General features: G+C 43.0%; 1 protein-coding gene across 3 annotated transcripts; it reads left to right on the top strand.

Annotated features, from left to right (window-relative positions):
• The first annotated feature begins 14,839 nt into the window (after nucleotides 1-14,839).
• Nucleotides 14,840-22,480, top strand: CHRNA9 (cholinergic receptor nicotinic alpha 9 subunit). Of its 3 annotated transcripts, XM_049835071.1 has the most exons (6): nucleotides 14,840-15,094; nucleotides 16,188-16,333; nucleotides 17,138-17,292; nucleotides 17,968-18,140; nucleotides 18,393-18,500; nucleotides 20,329-22,480. In XM_049835071.1, exons 1-6 carry the CDS (start codon nucleotides 15,025-15,027, stop codon nucleotides 20,886-20,888), a joined length of 1,212 nt encoding a protein of 403 aa, XP_049691028.1. In that variant the 5' UTR covers nucleotides 14,840-15,024; the 3' UTR covers nucleotides 20,889-22,480. The 3 variants fall into 3 exon arrangements, with proteins under 3 accessions (XP_049691028.1, XP_049691020.1, XP_049691012.1); XM_049835063.1 differs by having other exon boundaries at nucleotides 17,138-17,187; nucleotides 17,968-18,500; XM_049835055.1 differs by having other exon boundaries at nucleotides 17,968-18,500.
• The last annotated feature ends 225 nt before the right edge of the window (nucleotides 22,481-22,705 follow it).

The following is a 22,705-nucleotide window of genomic DNA, read 5'->3' as shown; positions in this document are numbered from 1 at the left end:
TGCTCTGAAAAAAGCCTGTCCCTTGCATTCTTGTGACTCTCACCTGCACAGCTTCCAACACCCAGAGCACAAGAAGATAATTACATTCTCAAAGAAAACATAAAAACCCCAGTGATTTTTCTCTTTGAAGCAACACCTCAAGCCTGGTGACAGACCCAGCACCGCTACAGGAACGTTTCTGCCAGCTCAGATTTCCATCAAGGGGCATAAGGGGTTGAGAATAACAAAGCTACTCAATAGCAATAGATTCAGCAGTGCACACAGGTCCCAAAAGTCTTCCAGCACAGAAGTCAGATCCAACGGAAGAATCCGCTAGAGCTTCGCCAACCTCCCCCACCACACAGCAGACCTCCCAGGGCCACACTCACCAGCTCCTCCCCTGCTGCCAGCCTCCATTCCACTAGGACCCCACAATCCGGCACAGCCATCCAGAGCACGCAGCAACCCCCCGACACCTGGCTCCTGCCGCAGTAGCGCCAGCAGCGTCCAGAAGGGCGAACGGGTGGTGGACGGCTCGATCCCACTGCTCTGCATTACCGTCAAAATGGCACCGCAGCCCCCGAGGCGCGAGGCAGCAGTTCCTCAATAGTGCTGCCGTGCTGCCTCTTTATAGCCTGGCCCTTCCTTCTAACCAATCGGAGTGTGCCTCGCCCACCCTCGCCCCTCTCTTACCCAATCGCGGAGCGAGCCACGTGGCTCTGCGCCCCGCCCTGGAGCCTGTGCCTGAGGGACGGAGCAGGGACGGTGGGGTCCCCCAGCCCTGCCTCTTCCGCTGGGACCTCCCCCGGGCCCGGCGGGCATCGCCCAGAAGATGGAGTGTTACTGCCTGGAGCTAAGCGGCCCGTTATCGCCTTCATTGTGCTGCAAACGTGGGGGGGTGGGGGGGTGCTAAAGAAGGAGCCGGAGGTGACAGAAGGTGTGTCAGCGGGTGTGCCTTCGCCGCGTGACTTATCCTCCTAGGCCCTGGTCGTGTTCTCTCTCCCCCGCCTCAAACCTGCGCCATTTTGTTATGAGGATGAGCCAAGCTGCAGCAGGCCGAGGTACAAACACGGCAGAGGACCGGCTGAGGGCCAGGAGTAAGGCCCAAATCTCGAAGGAGAGGAGGCTCCCGGATGGCTATTGCCGGTGTCTGTGCACAGCTTTGTTGAAAGGGAGACCAGGCCGGATCTCAAGGGTGCCAGCGAGCAGGGGCAGCCGGTGCCTTGTGCGGCCAGGAGCCCGCAGGGGGCCGGGCTACCCTCTCCCCAGAGGAAGTGGGCTCTCTGAAGGCACCCCAAAGGAGATGAGGGCACGCAGGAAAATACCAAGCCAAAAGCTGGAGTTGTCGGCTCTGGTGCCTGCTTGCTTTGTTTTGCCTTGGGATCAGCAGATCTTTCCCTGCCGTGGAAGGGTGGCTGTCTCATTAAACCGTGCACAGAACGCTTAGGTGGGTTGTCCGTAATTAACAGCGGAGGATGACCGAGGAGTAATTGAGATCAGAGTCAGGTGCCCTGAGCTACTCTATAGGAAGCTTTCTGGAAGCCAGGTCTTACGGAGCCCAGGAGAACAACGGGTAGATAACGCAAGTACTCCTCCCTCCTTTGAACCTCACCGATAAACCCATTCGCGCTTCAGCCTTTGGCAGAAGAAAGCGTTAGGAAGCGCCCCTCAGTTTCGCGCCCCCTCCTCTCGGCGGCGCCGCCCCTTGCTAATGGCCGTTTCACACCCGCCGCCGCTCCCCGCCGGCCAGGGCCGGGGCGGGACCGCGTCGGGCGGGCAACCAATGGCAGCGCTTCGGGTCGCCGGGGCCGCTCAGAGTACCCAATCGGAGGCGTGGCGAACGGCTCCGCGGCTATAAATGGGCCGGTGGTGGTGGTAGTAGCGGGAGTCTTCGCGCTGCGGGGGGAGAGTGTGCCGCTCGTCGTCCTGCTATGTCCTGCAGCGCTTGCGGCCCGGCTGGGCCTGCGGCCGCACCCTTTTGGGAGATGCTGGCGCTGCTGGCCCGGGAGCCGGGCATGGAGTGGCTGGAGCTGGGCCTTGCTGGGCAAGCAGCTACCTCGCGTCGCGGCCAAGGAGCAGCGTGTGGGACCGAGGCGGTGGCGCTCCCCGGCGGCCCCGGGCAGCGCGGCGCGGCGGTGGCTGGTAGGTGCGGACCGTGCTCTGCGGCGGGGCTGCCAACACGTGCGGCGGCTCAGCGCCTGCACCCCCGCCGTGGCCGGGGGCTGGTTTCTGGCTCCGGGTGGGGGGTGAGCGAATCGCCGGCGGCCGTGGCTCCCGCCGGGCAGGCTTTCCTTGGCTTTGCTCGAGGTTTTGTGCAAGGCCGGAGCTTTTGGAAGGAGGCCTCGAGGGAGTTCCCTTTCCTGGGACTGTGCTGTGTGCCCTTGGCAGTCGTAACTTCTGTAAGCCACACCGGGAAGGTTTGGGTTTAAAATTGCTTTTTGCTGGTCTTCTCTGTTACTAGTCCACAAACTTGTAAATTCCCAGAGTGCTACCAGATCTAGTGCCTGAAATGGGCCTGGTATGTTGCTTGCAGTTTGCCGTTTGAAAAATATCTTGGCTCTTTAACACCTCTGGGTGTAGCTGTCTGTGAATTGTCTTTAATCAGATAAACTAGCAGAGCATTGTTTAGGGGTTTATTGTAACGAGGAACACTATTGCTGCATAAGTGGCATGCTTGTGTCTGTTGTCAGCATGTCCTAATGTGGATCCTCTCTTGTAGGAAGTGAGTTTAGTCGCCCTCAGAAACATTCCCTGGGACCTCGACCTCTGAAGACTTTGTCGCTGTTGGAGTGCTCCGGGGATAGTAGGCTTTGGCAAGCCTACCTCGAAGGACTGAAGAAATTCCTTGTCTTTAGGAGAAGCATGGGAATGCCTGCAGCCTGGCCAATTCCAGAGGAGCAAGTTAGAGGCTTTTTGGCTACGGAATCTCTTTATTCATCCTCAAAGACACTGATGTATGTGGGGGCACTGTCTTATTTATCAAAATTGACTGGTAACACTGATCCTCTGGAAGATCCCATAACCCGTTGTATGGTGATAGGGTTGAAACGTCGAGCAGGCATCCTGAGAGATAAATACTTGCCTATAACCATTGAGGTGTTGCGATCTCTCTTAGGTGCTCTGGAGTCTGTGTGCATAACTTACTATGAATGCTTACTGTTTCGTGCATTATTTACTGCAGCTTTTTTTGGGGCACTTCGAATAGGAGAGATGGTGGCAAAGCACCATGGTGTACTGCAGCCTGAGCTGTTGCACCTGAGTGATCTCCAGCTGATGGAGAGGAGAGTGGTGTTTTGTCTGCATAACTCTCCTGTGGGACAGGAGAGACATGTCATCAGCCTTGGGCTGTCTGGAGAGCCATGGGTGTGCCCTGTTCTGGCCCTCCGGAGCTATGTGACAGTTCGTTCACAACTGGAGGGGCCACTCTTTATGCACTCGAATAATACAACTGTAACGAAGAGGGAATTCCTGACTGTTCTCCGATGGGCCCTGCGGCTGCTGGGGCTGTGCCCAGAGCAGTATGGTGTGCATTCCTTCTGGCTGGGGACTGCTGTCACTGCTGCACGCTGCGGGTATCCTAGGGAAGACATCATTCGCCTGGCAAGATGGCCCTGTATGATCCCAGAGAGATCATAGCCATGGAGACCAACAGGAAAATAGAAGCTAATGAATTACCTTCTTTCTGTAGAGTTGGCTTTTAACTGTATAGTTTCTAGTCTTTGGCAGTAGTTTAGTATTAACACCTGTAACTTTCTACCTCACAGTGGAGTGATTTCTGAAGTTCACTCACAGTTGCTGCTTGTGCTGTATGTAGTGTTGACAGTGGGGGAGTGTCAAACCTGCTGTGTGTGGACCTTGTCTGTCTGTCTTGACAGAGCAAGTCTTCAGACAGTTTTATCTTGTATAGTGTGAGTTAATAAAGGTTTCCCTTTTAAAAACAGTCTCTGTGTGCTAGTAATGTTGTTGCTCTCTACCCAGAAGACATTGTAGTCTTGGCTTTGAGAGCAATGAATGACAAGCAGACTGAAGTTTTGAGGGAGAACTCTTGAGACTTTAAGGTAATCATTGTAAAAGAGGAGGTGGTTAAATTGTAATATCTTTTGGCATAGCTGTACACTTTTTGACACTAACATATGTCACTAAGGTCAAAAGGGAAATACAAGCTACATTATTAGCCCAATAACAGATACCAAGGGATGGGCTTTTAAAAACATTTATAATCGTAGGATGCTCAAAGTGATATCTTGTACTGTTTAAATGGGGGACAGCAGCTTTTCTATTCAGCAAACTTTGCCTCTGAAAATATTTCATTTACTCCTCTACACCTATTTCCCTCTGAGCATAATTAGCCTAATCAGTATTTTAAATAACAAAAATAGCACATGGTTCACTTAACAGTTAATGATTTCCTTAGGATGTGATACTTGCTGTCCTTAATTCAACCTGCTCTTCCCCCCCCCCCCCGAATTTTAAGTTACTACTTAAAATTGAGGAGTTTTCAACCATAATCATAAAGTGCAATGGCTGGAGCACTTCTAATTTTGTAATTACAGCATTTGTAGTACTTTGATAGCATGTGGTGGAATGTATTTTTCACCATATGGCTGGACTGGGAAGGGAGTTGGTGAGTCAGACAGTCCCCTGGCTGAGAACTGTGGTGAGCAAGCCTTTTGATCACCCTTATGACTATCATTGCTCCAAACCTGGACCATCATTATTGCTAAAGAGGCTAGTTTTGTGTCTTACTCTGCCATGTGCCCTTTTCTAAGAAAACTATGGGTTACAGAAGTGTGGGAGCTAGCTGAAATTTAATGCTGGCTTGATCTCCATGTGGATAATTAGCCAAGATTTCTGAGACTTTTAATTAGTAGAAATTAATACTGTCTATGTCGTGCAGCACCAATCTGCTACTTTTTACTATGGGAGTAGCATTGTGTTCACTGTGGGAATTAACTACAGTGCAGCAAGACTTCTGTGGTTATGACCATATCTGAGATCTTTAACTGCAGTTCAGCTGAAAACTGTCTCTTTCATTGTGTGGCTTTGTTCATTAGAAATGTTTGTTTGTATAGAGATTTCTGTTTCTTTGCATGACATGTAAGTGTAAGCAGAGCTAAGGTGATGCAAATGTCGTTATCTGCCCAGGAACTTATCCTGAGGTGCCCACCAGCTGCTGTTGCTGGTTAGGCTTGCAGGTATACACTTGGAATATACCTGGCTAAGGAACTGCTTTGTGGAAGCTTTGATGGATTTTTGCTGTCCCCTGTGTATGCGATGTGTCTGCTTGCTGGCTTGTGCTGTACCCAGGCATGCCAGCTTCTAGTAAAGTCTGTTGGCTTGCTGTGAAAGGTCTGTGTATTGGCTGTATGTGGCATGGTTTTGGCAGTGGGGGCAGGGGGGACTGCAAGGGTGGCCTCTGTAGGAAGATGTAAGGGGCTGCCCAGTTCATATTTTTGTTTCCCAGTACTGAAATATTTTAATTGGCAATAAATTATTTTTTCCCAAGTTGAGTCTATTTTAACAGTGACAGTAATTAAGTGATCTCCCTGTCTTTAGCCCTCTATCCAAAGTAGTTGCACCGGCGTTACAGACCTGGGAGGTATCAAAATGAGCGCAGTACAAAACCAGCTCAGTGGATGTGCCTGACCATTTAACTCCCTGCTAGGACTCTCCCATTTAATTGATTTTAGCAATAAATTGTGCTTCCCAAATGGGGAGACAGGAAAGCCTTGCAAATTGTTTTAGAATGTAAATGAATGTTCTAGTAAGACAGGAATGGCTGTGTTAATGCTAGCACCTTCAATACATGTGCTGTTTTTAAAGCTTAGAGGTAAGTCTATCTTCTGGGGAGCCTGGTATTTGGCAACTAAATGCCATGATGATTGCTCTACAATACTGGGAAAATGAATGTCTGCCTTATCTGTAATTTCTATTCCTGTGTGATACATGAAGCGGAAGAGATAATTGCCTTTGTTCTTATTTCTACCTACATTCTGTAGCTGTAGCCAGAGATTTTGGTCTTGTATCCCCCCAGGTGGAAGTAAAATCTGGTAAGTAGCTGGGGAGATGACAAAGAATCAGCTATAGTTAGTTATCAGCTTCACTGAGTTCTGATCCTAGCATTGAGAAGAAGAGAAATTTGTTTTTAAGGAACAGCCATCACAGAGGTAATTAGCTTTTCAAAAAGCCCTGTTTTGATAGGCTGGCATGTTTTCAGATAACAGGGTTATAAATGCAGTGCTTGATCTATAATTGTTGGAGCTTGATCTATAATTGTTGGAGCCTTTTACGTGGCAAATAAAACAAATAAGACAGTTGTTAAGTAATTGAGACCCGTTTTCTCCTGACTGTTGGGAGTTTCACATCTCATCAGCTTGGAATCCTAAAATGGTTATCTTTATAACAAATTAATATTTGCAAGGTTTTTCCATTTAGTTATTTTAAAGATCCTGAATAGAAGCAGAAGGGGGATAAGAAGGGTATTTACTTTAAGAAGCAAAATGGGGAATCATTTCAACTCACAGTTCTTTCTTACAATGTTAATTAATGATTTCGCACATTTTTATCGTGTTAAGGGTGAAAGGCTAAGCATACTGACTCCAGAAAGAGCTAAGTTACTCTTGTACTACTGATCACTGTCTGCTGTGGGAATTCACTGTGTTATGTGGAGATACTGGTGAATCATTATTCATGCGGAAGTTTGAACTCTTATAATTCCTACAACTGATAATTGTTGAATTTAAGTAATTAGACTCTTTTCAATAATAAAGGGGAAGTGATTAGTTGTATTTTTAATTAAAAACCCAAAACTTTATTTGTATACCTAGTTGATATGCATTTGGTTCTATTCTGATTGTGATGATTGTATCATATATATATTCCTCAGAATGACAGAAGTAACATTACCTATTAATTACTACTGTACTAATTAATCAAGTATAAAGTGTATGTCCTTACACAGCTAAATTTTTCATTGTTGAAATAGTACCTCAAGAGTTCATGTTCCTGAAATGGATGAAATTTGAAAGAAGTGGCTTCTTTCTGTATCTACTGAAAATGAAGTAGGTAACTAAATCAGGTATTTGTTAGACTTCACCCCAGGATCCATGAGTACTTCTTGCTTGTAGAATGAAAGCACCCTCCGTTAGTCTGATTAAGCAGCATTCAGTGTTCTTTGATAGCAAAGACCTGAGTCCAGAAAGCTAAGGATAAATAGGCAAGTGCCTTTAAACCTCTTGGGGTTTTCTTTTCAGTGGTTATATAGAAAATTATTTGTGCTATAAAAAGTGCTGAGGAGACTTTTTTTTAACATTCTGCAAATGTACAAGCAATTGCATCTCCCACACTTTTGTTTCTTGTTTGCAACCAGCACCTGGATGGGAACTAGCTAGCAAAAGAAGACTTTAAAGATTGAGGGGTTCCACTGATGTGTAACTTGAAACATACCCAAAGTGCCTTTTGGGTACCTGGAAGTCTTTTTTGTCACCTTGACTTCTTCCTTCTACTTAAAGATATGTATATCTATCAGTTGTGATGTTTACTTGCACGTTGGAGATACTTGATCGTTCTACTCCATAGCAAGGAGGATATCAACATTCTGCTGCAGCTCTAATAGCAATGTACCCTGCTCTGGCTTTCTGTTGAAGATGTTTCATTTCATATTCATAAGTTGTACCTCCTCAGGAGATTTGTAATTGCTAATGTTGCGAACTTGGAAGCTGTATAGGCATTAAAAGTACATTTATTTTAAGATATCTAAAGGAAAAGCAGTGTTTTTCAGTCAACATGGGTGAAGAAGGCTCTGTTTTACATGTTGTGATGTAAGTTTGGCTAGAAGCATTAGTATAGTGCCGAATGCACCAGTTGCTACTGGCTCATTGAATCATGTCTTCCAATGAGATGTTATAATGTGTTGCCATCTCATTCTCTGAGGCTGGCTGTGTGTTCACTGCAACATGTTGCTTAACCATATCAGCATCTTACTTGCTACTTCTGTTACCTTGAAGTACTGGCAGAAGGGAAAGAGTTAGAGAACAAGGTGTACTACAAATCTCGTGCTTTTTCCTTATATATAGTTTCCCACCAAGAACAAATCAGTTACCTGTCAGGGTCCAGACCTGACTATACCGCAGCCATTAAACACCATTGGATTAGGAGCAGCTCTCTGAAATGGCAATGTAATATGCTGCTTTTTCTAGAGCCCAGGAGTAAAGCCAGTATGGAATTTGTTGCTAAAATTGTTCCATAAGCAATGTTCTTATACTAGCTCTTTTATACTAGTTGGAGGAACTGGCTCTTGCACTTTTATATAAATTTCCCAAAAGCTATAACTACAGGATGATTGCAAGATAGTCTGTCTTCTCATAGCTCTGCTACAGCTATAAACTGTGCACTAATCCCTCTTGCCTCTTCCCCTACATCTTGGTTCTGTTTCAGAATAAAACGCCCTTCCTTAAGCTAAAGGCAGCTGAGCAATTGGCAGATACTTCACAGTCCCCTGCCAATTGTTGGCAGGCAGGCAGCAAATGTTTTCCAAAGCATGCAAACCAACCAGGTATAATATGTGGTTATAGTAGCATTTTAATGTTAGAGATAGTTTTTTTGGCCTTAACAGCTTTTATACTTCATAGTACCTTCCACAGAACTTGAAAAATAGCAGTTATTAAGCCTGGAAGATTGAGATCAGTGTTGTAGGCTAACACTTCTAGACTACAAATCCTTTGTCTTTGTGGGCAAAATAAGTGTTGTGTTTTTTTAACCCAGTTAACCAAAGAAAAGGATGTTCCTTGGTGGTGACTTCCTATATTAACACTTGAACTTTTTTCCCTTGGAAGTACTAAGCCTTCATTTCAATGCATTTGTTGTGGGTTGAAAAGAAGAAACCAATATCTTGGCATTGGACGATTGCTTAGAATTGTGCAGATGAAAACCTATGGTTTTAATACATGTTCCCTTAACTGATCTGCAGCTACTGTGCATGCTCAGAGATGCTTAAGGGATGCAGTCTTCAGCTGAGATGGTGGTGCTTTGCCCCTGAGACCTGAATGATTCTGTTGTGCCAGAACAAGTTTGAACAAAACTGCAGGTTTACTACCATGTTTTTCTGAAGAGGAATTTTTTTGGCTCAGTCCATAGCATAATGTAGTTGTGTTCGTGCTAGGACATTATAAAGAATGTCAGTACCCATGTACCATAAGATGTTTCAGTAGCTAAACCCATGATTTATCAGAAGTTCTTTTCCCTCAGAGATGAATAGCAGCTGCTTGCCTTATCCTACAGGGAGGTTTGGAGAGGCATAAATGCATTGTGATAATTTAGAGTTGTATCCTTCCCCATGTAGTTGCTCTGATATTTTTAAAGTGGGAAGCTCTCCAATATTTGTAAGCTTGGAAACTAGTTTATTTGGTTTAGAAAAAACTTGTTGTTGCAGTGGTTCCAAGGTGGGTATTTTGCATTCTGAGTAAAGCAGTATTTTTTTATTATTTTTTTTTTGGTCTAAATTTTGGGAACATGGAGAAGTCCCCTGGGTAGATTGATATGTGTGATTAGATGGAGCAGAAACAATTAGATAATGCCAAATTTTGCAATATAAATGCTTGCTTAGGGTCTTTTTCATAGAGATTTGTATTACAATGTAAGTAAAATTGTATACAACACTGGTGAAGTAGAATGTATGAATACTGTTCTGGCAGTCATCTTGCAACTGGAGTTCTGTGAATTCCTTGAAAACAAAGTTAAAGTTTAGGTTGATCCATTATGGTCTGCATTTTTTTTCTCCTCTGCATTTTTTTTTCTCGTCTTCATCATCTCTTGGCATCTTGCCTTTTCAGCCAGCTGCACAGTGGACAGCATTAGTCTTAGCTCTTTGTAGGGAACTCTTAAAACTGTGAGGCATTCAGATAAGGACACAGAAGTTTAGATGTACCATATTCTGCGTTGCAAGGTGGATGTGAGCTTATCAGGAAAGTAGATCTTTTCAGGGAATGCTAGACCCTCTATGCAGATACCATTGTGAACATGATGAGTATTGGTAGTGGTTTAGAGGCATGTTCCCACCCCCCTTTGAATTTTGGAGAGAGTGAAACTTCAGTTTTGAGTAAGTATCTAAACTGTTGCCCTTCAGTTTTGCTTCTTCAGATATCAGTTTAATATCTCTCTTTTTTTTTTTTTTGGTGATGTGCACGCAAGCTGAAGGATTTGCTTTCTGGGGAACCAGAAGAGTTGTCTTCAGCCTTCAGTGGTAGCTGGGGGGCTTCCCTCTGCTTCCAAAAGCTGAGGTAGTGTGCTGACTTCCATGGCTCAAGAGTGGTCACAAAGGGGAAGATGCTTGAGTCAGTCTGCACCCTTGTAACAGGGTAGAAATATTTCTCTAATCCCGTTTGTTTGGGAGCATCAGGCTGCCTGCCAGAGCAAATGTGTGATCTGCAACAGTGTCTAGGTCCAGAGGTTGTCTTTGTGTAGAGCACAGATCCTGTGATCAGCCATTCAAAGGCATGGTACAAAGCTGGAAATTATCCCAATAAGAAAGAGCTGTATCTAAAATAGCTTTATGATAGCTAAAATTATAAAATAGCTTTGTTCTTACCATGCCAGATACAGAATGCTTCTCAAGGACAGACAAAATACCAGTCAGCTTGCAAGCATCTTGGTGAAGAAGGATGAACATGCTGCATTTTAGATCACATTAAATGATACAAGGCTTCTAGGGGCAAAAGATTTCTCTACTTTAGGTGCTGGGAGGTGGTCAGCAGAGCTGCCTGTGTAAGTGGACCCAAATAAAATTTATATTCAGAAAAACTCAACTGTAGCATGTAAATTAGAATTTCTCATATCTGGAAAATGTGGCTAATATTCTACATTATCTCATGGCCTGACATTGTGAATGCTTCTGAGTGTATTTCCTATCTTCCATGTGTACAACAGGGTGGAAGAAAATATGAATGAATATGCTGGTTTCAAGTGGTAGGGGATTTTTAGAGAGAAGGAAGGAGGAGGCAGTAGGTGGGTGAAAAAAAATGAGGCAGAGAGAAACATGCTGCATCTAAATGAAGTGCTGTATTCTCCTTCTCCAGAGCAGGCACAGTGAGGCTATTTTACTGGCAAGAAGAGCTGTTGTTACCCGTGCTGTTAAGACTTCAGTTAGTCTAAGGAGAGAAGTCTGACTCTGAAGAGTTAGTGTGCTGCTTGACCCCATCACAAGATAATATTCTGTAGCAAATGCTGCGAAGAATGTGAACACAACAGCTTCTGGGGAGAAAAATTGGCAGGAAGGCAAGTAGAAGCAGACTGTGAGACACTTCTTACAAACTGTGCTTAGAAACCAATCTGTTCTTCTTTATTGTTCTCTGATGAAGGGATGGATTATAAATGGTACAGACGGCCTTGAGGCCTGTGGTAATACAGTATCTGTAGCTTTTCCAGTTGGAGGCTTTAAGATTCTTAATGCTTTTTATGCAAAAAAGGCTAAGAAGCCATTAAAAAAAAAATCTGAAAATTTACACGTCAAAACCTCAGCCTCTGGAGCAAACCACTATTTTGGGCAGGAGAGGAAAGGTTTGTTTCATGAAAAATTTGTTCTTTCAATTAATGTTTCTACACTTCTTTCCTGCTTTCCTTATGGTTTGGCTAAGATAAGTATCTAAAGTTGGAAGTCTTAATATGAAAGAGATCATCCCATGTCATCTCCACTTGAGTCTGTCCCTAAAGTGTGTGCAAAGTCAAACTTGCCTTACATGGCAGTACACTGAATTCAGATTTTTTTGATGTTGTCTTGATAAGAGCATGCGTGTTTGTCTAGAACCACAAAGTTACATGTGTCATGTGAGTGTCATACAAGCTCAGTGCAGTGATGAATGGTACACTCTTGTCCCACTGAATGTAAGCACAAACACAACGGTCTGCTCCGTTAATAGCCGGTACGCATTCTCACAAAGTCAAATGTTTGAACAAAATACATGGAAACGGAGTTGGATATTGTGCCACGGGCCTTAACTGCTCTCTGCATCAGCAGAAGCGGCCTGTGCTCTAAATATGGTTTCGTATCATACAGTTGTTGACAATGACATGTATCTGCTCGGCCTGCAACCCTCTCGTGACTGGTCTCATGTATGGTAGGCAGACCCAAGAGCCGGGTTCTAACTGCCACTAAGCAGTTTTGTTCCCTTTGTTTATCTTTTTTCTTTAAAAGAACATCTTGGCTCTGCTTGTCTTATATCAAATGGAAAGCAAATAATCAGCAAAATTAATGGAAGTAGATTAAAATGCGATGTGATTTTTGTGGGATAAACAAAAATCGTGTTGAGTATCTGGGTAGATCAGTAGGCTGGCTAACAGGGCCATCTGCTGGCAGATGTACTCAAACAAGGTAACTTTGAATTTCACTTGGAACAAGTCTAGTTCTGGGAGAGGTTAATGGTTTGATTCTAACTTGCAAACACCCGCGACTCTTGTTAAATTATTTTTGTAAGCTGCTTCATACTTTATACTAATTCCTGACTTCATAGCAGAACTTATTACTGTAAAAATAGAGAACCACTTAACTATAAATTTAAGCTCCATTCAAATGTTAAATGGGATGTTTGATTTGGGAGTAGTGTTGCCATAGATTACGCCACAATTTAAAACTATAGTCTGAGGAAGCGTGGGTTTGTAGATGAAACTCTCAGATCAATGAACAACGATTAATGTTAATACTCACTCTTCACACAAAATGTCTGCATTAGGGACATTTTTATTAAAATTACACGTCAGATTTCTTGTGAACAAACATAAAGAAGCCAAATGGTCTGGCATACTAAGATTGTTAAATTTCTTGTATCTTTAATATTGAAAAGGCTTTTGGATGTATTTTAGTTTTATTTTTACAAGCAATGTGTAATCAGTGCAGCATCTCAAACATAACAAGCACGTTCTTTTATGTGTGTGCTTGTGTTTGCCTGTCTGTATGTCCAATATGTGGCAACTATTTGATATATTTGATGACTGGAAATATGATAGATCATAACTGAGAGGTTATGATCTTTCCCTTTGCAAGTTTGTAATGAATAACATATGGAATATATGTGTGTATAAGAATAAATTGAGTAAACAACACATATAAGCATGCTTCTTGTTTTTGTCTTTTGAGAACCTGCAGTTTCCCTTCAAGAAGATGTCATTACAATAAAGGTGCAGGGTTCTTTAATGTACCTGATCTTGTGTAAATTAAAGTACTTGCACTGGGGAGATAGATATTGCTGGTGTAACAGGTCACAGGATTGTCTCCAGCCCGTGGCAAAGCACGCTTAATCTTGGTTCCAGTGGTGTTTTTAGCAGCACACTTAAAGCAGTACCCCTGGTCACTCTTGTAATTACAGTAAGAGAAGTGAAGCAGTAGCTACTTGCTGACATAATGACAATGTACTGTAGACTAAAGGTATCCCCTGAGAATGCGCTGATCTGACTGTATCCAAAAATCTTTCATCTTTCATCTCTGATTTTTGTTGTCTCTAACAGCATATACCTTCTTCCCACAGAAAAAGCAGGTTATTGCATACTGCCTATGGGCTGCTCTGACCTTTTTGACTTCTAAACTGTTTTCCACTTTTTTCCCCTTTGACAGTTCAGCAAATGAAGTGACAGAGATGGATTTCATTACAAGTGCTTTGACTGAAATTATTTATTGCTTACCTACTAAACCTGGCCATAAATGTCATTGATTTATAGACCCCATGAAAGCACAAACATTAGCCAGTGAGTGCCAGGAGTGCTACTATATAGAAATTATGTGTATGGAGGGATTGGCTTCATTCTAGCCGAAAGACTACACAAGAGTAAAGCAACAGTATTTTATATTTTGTGTGGATCAGAACTGTTCTGAACCAATTCTTTTTGCTGGTAGTTAATTCTATATTTTCACCTTTCAATTTTAGTGACTATTTTCTGTTACCTGTTCTAAAAGGATGGCAAAATGGACTGCAGTATATCAGGAAGGATGGACTGGACTATGAAAGAGGAAGTAATCTCCTCTTGTCTGTGAGAAACTTGTAAGAAAATGCCTGCGGTACTAGGAAACTAACTTGGCAACATGAGTAATATAGACAGAGCTAATGAAGTTCTGACCATTGGGGTAGATGGGAGGTCGGGTGTGATATTGTTTCATATTCACATTTCTCTCCTGTAAGTCTTTTAGCTTAATGCAAGAGCTGTCCAGTAACTCCGTAATTCTTTGTAAAGTCTTGTGAAGCTTACCTGGGAAAAATTGTACTGTATTGGGAAATGGCATTTTATCTGCAGAGTCCAGTTTTGCTCCTGATATACTGTGCTGAGTACTGGTCTCAGGCTTGTCTACACCACTGGAAGTTCTTATTTGCACAGTGGTATTGGGCTGCTGCAAATGTTGCCTGACTTTGGTGTAGATGCATGTCTTCCATGTGGCACCACTTTGGTAGGTGAAAACGTTGTTTTGTCAGCATGGGAGTAGGTAGGCTGTGGGTTTTTTTTCTGTGTGGCACATTGGACGTGTGATGTACAGCGTGACTATACCAGTTAAAGTACTGAGGCAAATCACTTTTTTGTGAGGGTCCACAGGTTCCACAGAACTGGTTCTGAGCAAGCTACTGCTGAACATATGGGCAGTAAAACGTGGCCCACCAAAGAAATGTGGAAGGGCTCTTCGTAAATTGGTCAAAATCTTATATTTGTACCAAAAAAATGCATCGGAATGTAGTTTTCGTACTGACATCCCATCTGTTTGTCTTCTCCCTCAGCATTAGCTTCAGAGCAGGCGGCTCTCGGGTTACGGGAAGGGGGGGTTTGCCGGAGCTCCGGCGGTGGCAGGGACAAAGACAGACGGACAAAGACCAGCGGTCGGTCGCTCTAGGACTCTGGCAGCTGCTGAGGGAGGACTGAGTTGCTCCCAGCAGCTCAGCCAGTGCCTCAGCATCTTTATGTTGCTGTGCAACTTGGTGGGGTTTTGGGTTTTTGTTTTTTTTTTTGTTTGCTAGTTTTGGATGGTGATAAGTGTTTTTGTGCCCTTGAGTGAACAATTTTATTTAAGGTCCAGAAATGAAGAGAAATAGCCTGTCCTCCTTTTCCGTCTCTCTCTGGTTGCTGTTTACAGCAGTGATGCTTCAAGGTGAGAATGCTGCTTGGTAGCTGAATGTTGCATTGAGGTTTATTTTACTCAGATAAGGGCTGATGTCCTGATGTGTCTTACATGCTTGAGCTCCAGAAGTCTTTCATCTGTTTCATTGTACTTTGTCTCACTGATGCATAGACAAAATGAATGATCCTGTACAGCCAGAACTTAAATACTCTTTGTGAAGCTTTGATTTGTTAGGATTTCTTTTTAATCAGGAAGGTTTGCTTTGAACTCTTATTAGCCCAGGAAGTCACTGTGAGTCACCAGAGTGTGATGTACTCCAAAGCACTTGCTTCCTACATAGTGCCAGCTGGCATTTGCGCAGGTCTTGTAAGTGTTACTGTCCTTGCCCTTTGCTTGCAGAAATATGTGAATGTATCTAAAGGTAATACAAAGACTGCCTACAGAAACCGTGGTGCACAAAACAGCATGGAACAGTAAAAGCGACATTTAAAACCTGAAGTTTCAGTGAATTATCTTTAGTGACTAAGTCTGGATAACAAGAAGCATCTCCACGTCCATGGTTTGGAAAAGGTGCTAGTGCAAGAATGTGTTCATACGTCATGCAATTGCCAATTTGTGAAGAAAAATAGCTCATGCTTTTTCCAGGTGGTAGTTAAAAAAGAAAAAGAGTAAATTCTGAAAGTAGCATGAATCTGTCAGTGCTCCATTTAGGGAGATATCACAAGTCATTACCCTGGGAGCAGGTTTGACTTCAGACTTTGCTTCTAATTTTAGCTTGGCAGATACGTGACTGTAAGTTGATAATCTCTATGCCTATGAAAGACATCAGTAAAATAAAATTAATGATATTTACCTTCAAAAAAGGTAGGAATCTCTGGATGCAGAGGTTTTTTTCAGTGGGTACGAAAAGCTAGAGTTAGCTACTCATTTACTACAGGTAAAAGCTGTCCTTATTTGAATAGCTTCATCAGGTATACTTCTGTTTCTGCACTAAATGATATTCTACAGTATATGAATGATAAATACAGTTATAGCAAATACTACTTGAAGCTGTAGAAAGAGGATATCTTCTGATACTGCTCAGTGCTTAATCTGATATACTGAACAAATCTATGTTATCTAGCTGTAGAATCGGCCAAAGGAAAATATGCTCACATGCTGTTTAATGAACTGTTTGAGGACTACTCAAATGCTCTAAGACCAGTGGAAGACACAGATAAAGTGCTGAATGTCACCCTTCAGATCACATTATCCCAAATTAAGGACATGGTGAGTTAAGAGTACAGTTCTGTTTTTCTAAAGATGTGCAGAAATGTACTAGCTGTAAACCTTTTGCTTGGAGCAGGAAAAGCAACATGCATTTTGTTGTGACAATTTCAGTTATGCTTCCTCACGAGGGTCATGTTCTCCAGTTCTTCGTAAATTCTAATCTGATTGCAGCATGAGGACTTCCATTATAAGTCTGCAAACTTACAGCTGCTGAATTGTTAAGACTTCTTTTGTAGTTAGGTGTTGGTATCGCACCCTCCAGGCAACTTTTGCTGAATTTTAAATAGAAAGAGCAAATACTTTTTGTAAGATGCAGTTAATTTCTACATAAACTCCCTATTTTAGCGTTCAGTAACTTTTTTATAAATTTCGTTCAACCAGATCTACTTTTAAGGCAAAAGAAAATGTGTCTGGAAGGACAATGGAAAATCACTTTTGTGGCTTCTGAATTACAACTTCAAGGCCTCACCAAGCTTTCAGAGAATTTGTTAGACTGAATCTGTTAGCTGTTTGGTATTCTGAAGCTTGCAGAAGGAAATCCTTAAGATACTGGGAGCCTTAGACAGCTATGATTAAAGCTAGGGAGGGTGCAAGGCGAAGAACGTTTGGACAAGAGAAAGTCCAAATAAATAAGCTCCCTGTTCAGTGTATGGGCATATGTACCTGTTTGAGAAGTGCTCTTGTGGCCTGTCAGCATTCTGGCCTGTTTTGGGCAGTACTTTAAAGCTGTACAACAAATGCTGTCTGCATCCAGGATGTGATTTTGTCACCTTCAGCCAGACATATTTCTACATTTTTATGCAGGATGAAAGGAACCAGATTTTGTCAGCTTACTTATGGATTCGACAAAGCTGGTATGATGCATACCTCAAATGGGACAAAGATAAATATGATGGGTTGGATTCTATCAGGATTCCAAGCAATTTGGTTTGGAGACCAGATATTGTCCTATATAACAAGTGAGTGTGGCTGGAGAAAATCAGCTTGAATATTTGTCTGAGGAAGGGAGGGGGTTGAAGGAGGAATGGACCCATGGAGTCTGAACTTTCATCACTTTACCTTACTTTAGCAAGGGGTATTGTTTGTTGTCTTAACAGGAGTTGTTGATCATCTAAATATTTTGCAATAAAGCCATAGGCAGGATTTGGCAATTGATTATGCTACACAGCAAAGCTGTTCTGAATTTCTCTGCACTGGGAATTGAATAACCTGGCAGTCTGAAGTGCTTTCTGCACTGCGGCTGCTGAATAACTCTGGAAGATTGTCCACAAGAAGGTGGTACACAAAGGCTGCACTCGTCCGCTCTCCCAGGCCAATAATGAGCAGCAGATTATTTTCATCTTTGAATGGATTCTTATCCTACTGTATCCTGTTTGAGGTCAAGTTTGAAGAAGCGATGGCCAATAAATACAACGTAATTTAGCAGCACTGACATTTGGCATTAATGGGCACTGGTACTTGTAAATAATAGTTAATAGTAAGTTCCTACTAAAATTCAGTATAAATATATATATGATTTCAGAGGCATGCTTTTAATGGTGTGAAGAGAGGGTTTTCCTCCTTGCCCCGTCTTCCCTGGCCCACGCTCTAGGTTGTTGCCTGTCAATCCTGACTGTCACTTTTCTGTCTTTTAGGGCGGATGATGACTTTTCAGAACCAGTGAATACTAATGTTGTGTTGAGATATGATGGAAAAATCACTTGGGATGCACCTGCTATCACAAAGAGCTCATGTGTAGTGGATGTATCTTATTTTCCTTTTGACAGCCAGCAGTGCAACCTTACATTTGGATCCTGGACCTATAATGGTAATCAGGTAGACATCGTCAATTCTCTTGATAGTGGTGACCTCTCTGATTTCATAGAAGATGTGGAATGGGAGATTCATGGTATGCCAGCAGTTAAGAACGTCATCACTTATGGCTGCTGCTCTGAACCTTATCCCGATGTGACCTTCACACTGATTTTGAAAAGGAAATCTTCTTTCTACATATTTAATCTGTTGCTTCCTTGTATTTTGATCTCTTTCCTGGCCCCACTGGGATTCTATCTCCCTGCAGACTCCGGGGAAAAAGTGTCTCTGGGCGTTACGGTTCTTCTCGCTCTGACTGTGTTCCAGCTGATGGTTGCAGAGATCATGCCTCCCTCTGAAAACGTACCTTTGATAGGTGAGCTTTACACGCTTTGTCTTTAAACATGGCTTATTAATAGCAGGGCTGTATATCAGGGAAACCATATGTGATTTGTGGCTTCTGGGAAAATAAAGGTGCTACATTTTTAAAACATAGTGAAATACTTAAAATGCGCATGGAATTTCTACAGGTATGCTGCCGCTCTTTAAGGTTATTTTGTGTTTATTTTAAATTATATATTAGCTATCTATTTTGTATTTATTAAATATAGTTAGACATTTAGATTTTTTTCTCGCATCTTTTAATAAAGCTAGTAATGGAAAACAATTTTAGAACCAGTGTGTGAAGTGTAAGCAAGAGCTGTAGGCACAAGGTCAGGCTGTTTCAGGATACGTTTCTGTCAGATCCGGGTGGTTGGATGGCCTGGCTGGGACACTCAGGGTTAACTTAATATCTGGCAATTGTTACATTAAATTGTAATGCCTGGCAATCCATGACACTGAATTTTAATTTACATCTGAGAGTGCAGAAGAGCTGATCTGTAGCAAAAGGGGGGTGTTCAGCACTGTCCCCTCTGCCAAGACCCTCCTGCCCCTGGCCGACGTGGCCCCTAGGCATGAGCCTGCCTGGCTGTCCCGGTGGGATTGCTGGAGGATTAGGAACGCAGTTGCCTCCACGCTGGCTTCCAGCTTCGTTAAGATAATTCAGATCTCGCTATTTTTATTCTCGTTATTACTGTGTATAGAAAAAACTGCATGGCTTAAGTGAGACAAAACACTGGTCAATGAAAAAGACTGTTGAATGTGTTTCCCACGCCAGCAGCAGCTATTCTTGCCTAGAGTGTGGGCTTGCTGTGCTGGAGAACCTTTCCTGCCCTCCCATCATGCTGTCTAAATTAAGGAGCCAGGACCTAGCTTCAGCCTGCTTTCTCCGTTCCCTCGCTCTCCCTCGCCACCCTTTCCGAGCCCTTTGAAAACTGGGATCACGTCACGCTTGTCCGTGGCGCACCCTGTGTCATCGGTGCCGCCAGCCCTTGCTTTTCCTGCAGAGGCTGCGCAGCAGCAGAGCGGGGCTGGGAGCTGCCTCTGCATCGGCACAAGCCGCAGTAGGTTAGCTGGTCGGATCTGTACTTCAGTTGTGAAAAGCAGTGGCTGAGGGGCACAGCTTGTATTCACTGTATTTGTTAGCTATTCCTGGCCAGAATGAGCTTTGTCCTTGTTTGGACTAGCCACGCTAAAATTTGTGCAGGCTGGAGAAAATCCGGACAACAGATCTCAACAGGCAGCGGAGCCACCCTTCGGGTCTGTGCCTGGCCTCTTAGCTGGTCAGTACACTAGTTGTGGATACCAGCGAGGTCTGCGTATTCACTGGCCGGCGTGAATGCGAAAGCATCCATGTGCTGCTGTGGGGTGCGTCAATAGCTCCAACAAAGCGTTATCATCACTTTTGTTAGTACATCAGGAAGTGGGATTTCTGATGCGCCACGTGAAGCCATCAACATTGGGATTTTGCAGACACTAGGAAAAGAACAAGGCCCCCGATAAACATTTTTAAGCTGCTTTCTGAATGGGTGTATTTCGAGAAATCAGAGGTTTTGGCTCGCAAATATTTACCGTGCTAATACAATAGTCACTTACTCATCTGATGAAGGCATGCCAGTAATGAGTATGAGGTTTTTCTTTAATTGCTTTAATATTATTTTTTTAAATAGCAAATTAAGTGTGATCTAAGTACAGAGAACAGGGTTGATTAAAAATTGGTTTCGCTTGCATTTGTTTAGCGCTATGTTGTCACATTGTTATTTCTGCATTGAATTTTTTTTATTAGGGGAGCATCTTTAATATGATTTTATTTCATGTTCCAGGAAAGTATTACATAGCAACTATGACCATGATCACAGCTTCCACTGCGTTGACGATCATTATAATGAATCTCCATCACTGTGGCTCAGAAGCAAAGCCTGTTCCACAATGGGCTAGGGTGGTTATTTTGGACTACATGTCAAAAATCTTTTTTGTTTATGATGTGGGTGAAAATTGCACGAGTCCGAAAAGAGAGAAGGAAGAAGAACATAAGTTAGAGGGGGATGATGGGTGTGAGGGGAGGCACAAAGAAGTAAGGAGTCACCTTTCCAATAATAGGAATGATGACTGTGATCTCAAGGAGAAGCTCAATGGAAATTTGCATAAAAGCTATGGGGTTCATGGTGAAAATGTTAGGGAGACTGTTAATTGCTGTTCCTGTTACAAAATGCTGATTAAAAATATCGAGTATATTGCTAATTGTGTTCGAGACCATAAAGCAAACCGGGCCAAAGGAATTGAGTGGAAAAAAGTCGCAAAAGTGATGGACAGGTTTTTCATGTGGATTTTCTTTATCATGGTGTTTTTTATGAGTGTGCTGATCATTGGGAAAGCGGCTTAACTGAAGATGAACACCTTTATTTTGTAAAACTGAATGTACTGGGTTACCTTGTTTTGGTGGAGCTCTGGGACAGGGGTGCTTTTGAGATCTTTGTCTTGCATTCTCTAACAATAAACAAATTGATTCTGTAGGCTGCGACAGCGTATTGAGACATTGCTCAGCTGAGGGCTTTGTTAGTGACCGTCCTTGCCTTTTAGTATGGGAGTGCAGCCCTGATGAGGCTGCTGGGTAAGCACTCTGTGCTCCGTGTGGTGGCCATGACTTCAGGCTGAACGCAGCGGAGCATTGCAGCAATGGAGCGGACAGGCTAGCTGTCTAACTCTAACTGTACTGACAGGGCTGCATCTCTGCACTTTGTAACTTGGCTAGCCCTTTCTCTCCCCCAGAAAAAAACCCAAGTATTTGTGACATGGTGGCAGTTCCTGGAAATCATCTCTTCATGGCATTGCCTTATTTTTTTGCTTTTTTAGCTTGTCTTCCTAACTTACCCTTTCGTTATGGCTCTTTCTGACCACTGTTCCTCTCATTTTATAGGCTCTACCTGTCTATCTGCTGTCTGGTGTGCCTTTCACTTCTAATACCATTGAGCTTACTGAATATGATGGTTACCTTGATCTTCCCCTTAATCATTTCCTGCTGCTGAATATTGCCTCATTGTCACCATGGCTCCATTAAGTCAGATTCCCAGGACTTGTTCCTCGCCAAGTCAGAGGCCCTCTCTTCCATTCTCTTTCTCATGAGCCTAATAATAGGAAGGGCTTCTCCTGTCCTTCGTAGATGTCTCATTCCCCTGGGCATTTGTGCAAGATGGGCCTTTAAATGCTACTTGAGACTGCTAAAATAGGAAGCTGTGACTTCTGTTTCTGCTCATTTTATTGACCTTCACCAGTGTTCACCCTGTGTGTCCCTTGTCCACTCTTATATCCTCTTTAATACTTAAATTTCAAACTGTTTACAGTAGCTCTGTGTGTTACTTGGCACAAAAGCATGATCCTACAGGCTCGTTAAAGTAGTGCCATAAACAACTCTCCTTGCTCAACACCTTAGCACTGATGTGTATGTGAATGTGTTTGTTGCTGACAACACCAAAAACCCCTCTTCTGTGTGTTAATTTCTGTTAACCCTCTCAGACTAACAGATCTGGAAGATGTCTCATGTAGTGAAGTGAGAAGCTAGTACCCCAGGCATGCCTGCAGCAGATAAATTGCTTTTGCAAAGCACCCTGAACTTTGAAACCAATGATATTCTAGATGCAGTGGGAGAGGCAGAATGACACTGTAATGGATCCCAGTCAAAAGTTCATGTGATAAAGCTCATTTTCATAATTGTTGCAGTTAATAGGAGCATACCTGTGAAGCTGTAACTTAAGAATGAGGAGTCAAAATGGCAAAGTGATGAAGTTATGCCCAAATTTATTGGAAGAAAGGGAATTGTAATTATTATTATTATGATGTAAATGATACATTGAATTGCTAATGGCAGGTTTTCTTTTGTGTGGAATAATTAATGCTGTAAGCTTATCTGGATTCTCATACATAATGCAAGCCTTAAAGCCCAGGTTCTAATGTAAAGCTAAACTGGGTGGCTAGCCAAGAATAAACACAGACATGGAAAAAGTCTCAAGTGTGTTGTCTGTATATTATCAGTTCTCAGTCAACCAGGGTAACTTTGAACAGCTCCTTTAGAAGACAAGCTGTTCACTTTCACTGTGCAGAAAAAGGGTTGCACACATTTGCCATGGAGTTCAGGGTTTGGCATTTACACTGGCTGTTTGAGGAAACTGATTTGTTCTTTGTTGTGGAAAAAAATACTGTCCC

The sequence above is a fragment of the Accipiter gentilis genome, chromosome 3 (assembly GCF_929443795.1).
Source record: "Accipiter gentilis chromosome 3, bAccGen1.1, whole genome shotgun sequence".
Lineage (NCBI taxonomy): Eukaryota > Metazoa > Chordata > Aves > Accipitriformes > Accipitridae > Astur > Astur gentilis.
The sequence above is the reverse complement of the archived record's forward strand: the minus strand, read 5'-3'. Positions and strand labels throughout refer to the sequence as shown.